This window comes from Theobroma cacao, chromosome 1 (assembly GCF_053813885.1).
Source record: "Theobroma cacao isolate CCN51 chromosome 1, ASM5381388v1, whole genome shotgun sequence".
NCBI lineage: Eukaryota > Viridiplantae > Streptophyta > Magnoliopsida > Malvales > Malvaceae > Theobroma > Theobroma cacao.
In genome coordinates, this window is record NC_142639.1 from 6,238,312 (window position 1) to 6,244,926 (window position 6,615).

The following is a 6,615-nucleotide window of genomic DNA, read 5'->3' on the forward strand; positions in this document are numbered from 1 at the left end:
CCAATGTGAATTAACCTGTAAATACGAATAATTAAAATAGTATAATGGTGTCATATATGAATTAGTTAGGCATTTGTCAAACCGTATAAAACACAATATTTTTAACTATAATTTGTAAATATATTAAAATTTTAATGGTATCGAATGACTTTCATTAAAAATATTTTTAACTATAATTATTAAGAAGAAATTTCTGATTTGTAAATAAAAATTCTAATTGCATTGAATGATTTTTATTAAAAAACATTTTTTAATTCTAATAGTATTGAATATTTTATAAAATTTCAATAATATATAATTGAAACATTAATAATTTTTTATATATAACTGTCTCTTATTTATATACAACTAACTTTAGACTTTGAAATATTTATATTTTATATATCATTATTTTAAAAATAAACAAAAATAATTACACATGAGAATAAATACTAACTCAAATGAAAATACTTGTCATTCATTTTCTTTCAAAATAAATTCACCAAAAAATGAAACTTTTACCGTTACCGGTTAGGGCCAATGGCCCACGTTACAAAATGGGCTCATCTGTTGACTTTGGCCCATTTCTGCTGCTGTCATTACAGCATTAGAAAAACCGAACCGAGCAGGGTTCTTGTTCTATCTCTTTCCTTGTACACTGCCAAACTTACCAGAATTGCCACTCTGCCAAAGAGGGTACTTTCTCCTCTTTTCTATCTCTCAATTTTATTTGTTTTTTTTCTTCTTACTGCACAGTTTCCTCATCAAGATGAGTTGAAAGTATTGAAATGAAACAACCCATTTGCCTTTTCTTTGTTTTTTTCTGTTTTCAAGGAGTGAAATTCTGGTATTATTTCAGAATTCAGAGTGTTTAATTGTTCCACACTTTGTGTTTTTAATCTTTCAGGAAATTCTTCTTCAGTGAAAGTATAGTGGAAAGTTGAAAAGTGTTTGGTTTGGTCCTCTAGACATGGGTCCTTTTACACTGGCCATTGACACCAAGAGCTCTTCTATTGTCTCTTCAGGTAATTAACCAACTTTCAACATTTAGTTATTCTTTGTTTGACATACATCGGTTTATTACATATTTCAATTTTCTGGCGTTAATTGCCTTTTTTTTTTTTCCTTGTGGGCTGTTAATGGTACAATCAGTTTTGTTTAGTGTTTAGACAGAGTTGGCTAGGAGGAATCCATGGATTAACTTTAATGGCATTGCTTTGTTGTCGTTGTTGTTGTTGTAGTTGTATTTAGTATTCACGCGGTGCAGCCAAATTGTTCATAACATCTTGGGTTAAGCAAGATGGAACTCGGTAGTTCTTTTGTTCTTGATTCTCAAGCAATGATTCTATTTTTATTTCCAGCAAAAGAGAAGCTAGTACCAATGAACTCTTGGTATTAAGAATAATGCAGAATTTGTTGAGATACATTTAGAATGGGTATATACAATTTGACTGAATCTTGAACTTTTGCATTTACCCACATGTCTGCAGGAATTGCTTTTTTCTTTTAATTATCAATTTATAACAACAAAAGAAAATGCAACTGGACACTATTGTATCTTGAACTAAGGATGGCTTTTTGGTTTGGACATTTTTTTATGTTACCTCAACATTTTCTCCCATCTTTTTGTTTTACCTGTTTTTTATTGTTTGAACGGTTGATATGGTTTTGCAGATGTATCCAATAGGAAGATCCAAAACTTACAGCTGGAAACAAGAAAGTGCTTTGCATCAGTCAGCATGGAAGAGGAAAAACCTTTCAATTTCCTACGTATTCTATTTGGTATGTGTAATAATAATTGAAGAAGTGTCAATGGAAAAAACAGACTACCATTGAAATTGGATAGAGAGATTAGTTCATGAAAAAAAAAAACTGTCAGAACTTTTTTTTAAAGTGAAAGCAATTGCAAAAACAGGTCTGTTGCATGAGCCTCTATAACTTATGTGCATGTGTCCAGTCTGGAAATAATGAATCTGTCCCTTTAGAGAATAATAATTCTCTGGAATGAGGGTTGTGAATAATAATTTTTCTTGTTTCTTTCTTTAAACATAAGAGAACCATAGATCCAGTAGTAATTTTTTTTCTTTGCAGAAATTGCCTTCACTATATATCAGTATGGCTAGTTTGGTAAACTCTGATGATATATTCATGTATTCTGACTTGTTCTTAAAATTTGCAGAGGGTATCATAGCAGGAGGTACAGCTGGTGTTGTGGTTGAAACAGCTTTATACCCAATTGATACGATAAAGACACGGCTGCAGGCAGGTTAATCTTGAGTACTTATAATACATTTCAAAATGGAGGTTAAGGATTTCCTTTTTTGCTGATGTTTAGTCCAAGTCTTTGGCTTGATCTTTACACAATAATTTTTGTTGGAGTAAAGGACACTGGAGAGGAAGCAAAACGGAGAGAGGAAAATGGAAATGGAAGGAATAACAAAATCAACTTCTTGTTTTTAGCTGTTTGGTTGAATGCAATGAAGGGAATGGATTGGGATAAAATTAACTCACTTCAGTGTCTGACTCTTTTCTCCCTGCTTCTTCCATTAATGAACAGATTAAATTTTCTGAGTACAGAAATATGTAAATCCCTTTGGTTTTCTTCCAATGAAAAATGGAAATGGTTCTAGCCCTTACTGTTGTACTTCCAGTTCTTTTGCCCTTCCTACTGGAAAAAGTGTTAGGTTAAGAGATTATCCTATATCATTTTGCATTTATACACACCTGTTTATCCCCATTTTTCTCTGCCTATCTTTTATTTGTATGTATGGAGATAGGCTAGACAATTGCTACTGTTTTTTGTTCCTGTGGAATGAATAACATTTGGTCCAAGAGCAAAATCTGTGTGCAAATAAATTAATGTGTCAGTAATTATGAGATTGAAATGCTTCTTATTGTGAATTACGGAAAATAGACAAGGAGCTCAAGGAGTGTATATCAAGTGCTTGCTTTGGTATTAACTTTAACTTTCCGCTCAAAACTTTTTGAAGTTTACCTTCTTTTCCTCTAGGCAGCTCGTGGTGGAGGTAAAATAGTTTTGAAGGGGCTTTATTCTGGATTGGCTGGGAATCTTGCTGGTGTCCTACCGTAAGTGCTTTAATTGCACAACTTTCTTGTTTCCCTAGCATTAGTGTATGTGAAAATTGTTTTATAATTCGCTAGTCATATTTACTAGAGAAGGCTTATTATAATTATTATTCCTGAATAGCATGTAGAAATTACAATTGAGATGTGAAAATCAGTTCACTGAGTTTATTTGAACATTATTTTTCCCCTTTTTATTTTTAAAATAAATAATTTAAATTTATATCAAGAAATTAGTTTGCGACCTTGAATGCATTAGACTGCAAGTAAATAACAAATAAACCCGTCCTAGCAGAAAGTTTTCAAGGTAACAAACTTGGCGTCCTCTGATATTGCCATTTGTCTTCTTTCATGGGGATAATCATAAACATGCTCAATCTGCAGAAGACATCATAATCTCTCTCTCTCTCTCTCTAAATTCTAAAGGTATTGGGTGGCAGTTACACCATCAAATCAGTCCTAGAAATATTTAATACCATTTATTCTGCATTTCTTAATCAACTTCATTCTTCTTTTTGTACAGTACTCTGATAGCTAGCTTCTTAACTGCCTTATAAAGTGAAACAAAATAGTTTCTTTAGTTAGTCTAATCTGGGAACAGTTAAGAGTAAGGCTTAAAATGAAAGTGGCCGGATGTTTCTTTCAGCACGATATTTGTTTTCATTTTTGGTTATTGTGATTAACTTTCAGAGTTATTGGAAGAAGAAAATAAAATTATACTAGTAATCATTTGTGTTTTCAAGAACATGTAGGAGGCTGCAATGTTAATGGATAATTTCGAAAACAATTTTGGTACGGAGATGAATTTATTACTTATTTTTTAGCACCTTTTCTTTTCAATTTCTTTTGCTGCATGAAATGAGTGATAAATGTTCATAGTTCTTTCTTCTGGGTTCCAATTGACTGGTAATAACGTTTCTATGCACAGGGCTTCTGCCTTATTTGTTGGTGTCTATGAACCTACAAAACAGAAACTATTGAAGCTCTTCCCTGAAAACCTTAGTGCTTTTGCTCACTTGGTGAGAGATTCTTCTATTTATTCTTTATTGGCAGATATATATTTCATGATCAAGCCCATTACATACTAGTTCATCCCTGTAACAATTTACATCTACTATTGAATAAACCTTCGTCCATTACTTGAAACATCCAGTCAACCTAATGATTTGGCTGAATAACTTCCTTTATTTCTCACCCCTAGTCCAACTAGATTTTGACTAATGGTTTGGCCGCACAATGCTGTTTGTGACTTTATAAAGGTTTTTGAATCTTATGCAGACTGCTGGGGCCGTAGGAGGAATTGCTGCTTCACTTATTCGTGTTCCAACTGAGGTAGTTATATTTGTTCATGCATTTTCATATTCAAACCTGACTTATTAGTCCTATCCTATTGCATTTTGTTTTTCTTAACAACTCAGGTTGTAAAGCAAAGGATGCAGACTGGGCAGTTTACTTCTGCTTCTGATGCTGTTCGTCTTATTGCATCAAAGGAGGGATTTAAGGGTCTTTATGCGGTATGAGATGCCCTCACTTTTCCCTCTCTCCTACCATCATGAATGTGCAAATCCACCCTGCATCTTTTTTAATGTTACTCTGGATTGTCAAATTTAGGCATGTAATCTGTGTTTCTGTCCTGGATAGAGGTTAAGAAGGTTCTTTTTATGAGGATCAGCTTGTTTGTATTTTACCACTGAGAATCCTTAAACTATTGCAAGCTGTGAATTATTTTGGACATTACCTGACCCATATTTTTGAAGTGTAGGGTTATGGATCTTTTTTATTACGAGATTTTCCATTTGATGCCATTCAATTCTGCATCTACGAGCAACTCAGGATTGGTTATAAGGCAGCGGTAAGCTCTCCTCCATGTGATCTTTTCTCTTGCTGGTAGTATGGCGCACTAATTAATGGATTTGCCTGTTATTTTAGTTACTTGATTATTTTGCCCTCTCTTCTCCACGTGTTGCATTCTATGGTGCTCAAAAGCTACTTGATATGATATGTTTTAATGCCCTTTGTGTCTATGGTACATGAGTTCCCTTTCTGCATGAAAGAATATAATGTCAGCAGAGAAAACTCGTAAGACACATTGCGAGGGTCGTCCTGAATGTGCAATTTGTTGGAACCCTGAGGAATGAACTTTGAAGTGTGTGTATTGTTTTGTGTAACCTGCAATTTGTTGAAACCCTGAGGAATGAACTCTGAAGTGTGTGTGTATGGTTATGTGTTTAAGTTGGCCCACATCTACAATAAATTATAGTTAAAATTAGACCAAGCTACGGGCATTGACCCAATAATTTATAAACTGCAAGGTTTTAATAAATGGAGGTTGGGTGTTTAGGCAAAAACATTTACATAAAAATTGTTAGCAAAAGGGAAACGCGAGGAGGAATACAGTATTAGAAGGTACCAATAATACTACAAGTGAAGCTCAGGGGAGGTTTTTAAGGTTGTTTGGCTATGTAAAATGCTGGCCTATGGATTCACAAGTAAAGAATAGTATTTTTATGATTTGAAGAAAAAAAATGACAGAAGGCAGACCAATTAGATGGCTAGAACTTATAAAATTATTTTTCCTTTGAAACACTAGACGGGAAAGAATTAGAAATAATTTTGGCAACTGACTACTTTGCTATCTACATATTTGACAGTATGACAAGAAGACCTGTTCTTGACATGCATGCTGTATTGTTCTCTATATTCACATGGGATAAACATACTTGTAATTGCATTATTGATAACGTCACCAGTATTTTCCCCTTTTTTTGCAGGCTCGGCGAGATTTAAATGATCCTGAGAATGCTATTATTGGTGCTTTTGCTGGTATTATGACATCCTTGAAAAATACAAGTTTACTACCCATTACCCTGGTGTTTGAATGAAATGTCCTGAAAACTATCACCTTTTTTGTAGGTGCATTAACAGGAGCAATAACAACTCCTCTTGATGTTATCAAGACAAGGTTAATGGTTCAGGTATAGTACTCTTCTTCAAGATCATTATCTACCCTTCTGTTTTGTAATTATCAGGGCATTATAAGATTCAATTTTTCATGTTTGGTTTTCCATAGGGATCTGGAAACCAGTATAAGGGGATCTTTGATTGTGTTCAAACAATTGTTAGGGAGGAAGGGCCTCCTGCTCTTCTTAAGGTAGAGCCTCCTGAAGAATTTACATCAGACCTAAAGCAAATATTGACACTGCAGGGAGAACTTTATACATCTACTTTTCTACTGCAGGGCATTGGACCAAGAGTCCTGTGGATTGGTATCGGCGGTTCAATCTTTTTTGGCGTCCTTGAAAGCACGAAACGGTTCCTTGCACAGACGCGTCCGCCACCCAGTCAACACTCAAAACATGATTAGAATTTATTGACTGGGCGAAATAACTGCTTCATATTTCACTGTTTTTAACATTTTTTACGGTTCAATATCGACAATAAAAGGGGAAAATTTTTTAGTGAAGAACAAGCTAAGATAGAGCTATCTATATATGCTTTCTGCTGCAAGAAGCAGGACATCAACAACAAAGAAGGAAGCTGCTTTTATTTTAC

The 6,615-nt window shown here is 34.1% G+C and overlaps 1 protein-coding gene across 1 annotated transcript; it reads left to right on the top strand.

Annotated features, from left to right (window-relative positions):
- The first annotated feature begins 574 nt into the window (after positions 1-574).
- On the top strand, positions 575-6,532 carry SAMC1 (S-adenosylmethionine carrier 1). The gene is made up of 13 exons (XM_007048098.3): positions 575-675; positions 887-1,004; positions 1,654-1,761; positions 2,159-2,245; positions 2,994-3,066; positions 3,992-4,082; positions 4,342-4,395; positions 4,482-4,577; positions 4,826-4,915; positions 5,835-5,886; positions 5,977-6,038; positions 6,134-6,214; positions 6,302-6,532. The coding sequence occupies exons 2-13, from the start codon at positions 950-952 to the stop codon at positions 6,425-6,427; spliced, it is 975 nt and encodes a 324-aa protein (XP_007048160.1). The 5' UTR covers positions 575-675; positions 887-949; the 3' UTR covers positions 6,428-6,532.
- Positions 6,533-6,615: the final 83 nt, after the last annotated feature.

What these genes read in the sequence shown, in the direction of transcription:
- SAMC1 (XM_007048098.3), top strand. Translation starts at nt 950, where the DNA reads ATGGGTCCTTTTACACTGGCCATTGACACCAAGAGCTCTTCTATTGTC. An exon ending in CTCTTCTATTGTCTCTTCAG is followed by an intron (nt 1,005 to 1,653) that starts GTAATTAACCAA and finishes ATGGTTTTGCAG; the next exon opens with ATGTATCCAATAGGAAGATC. An exon ending in TTAGTGCTTTTGCTCACTTG is followed by an intron (nt 4,083 to 4,341) that starts GTGAGAGATTCT and finishes AATCTTATGCAG; the next exon opens with ACTGCTGGGGCCGTAGGAGG.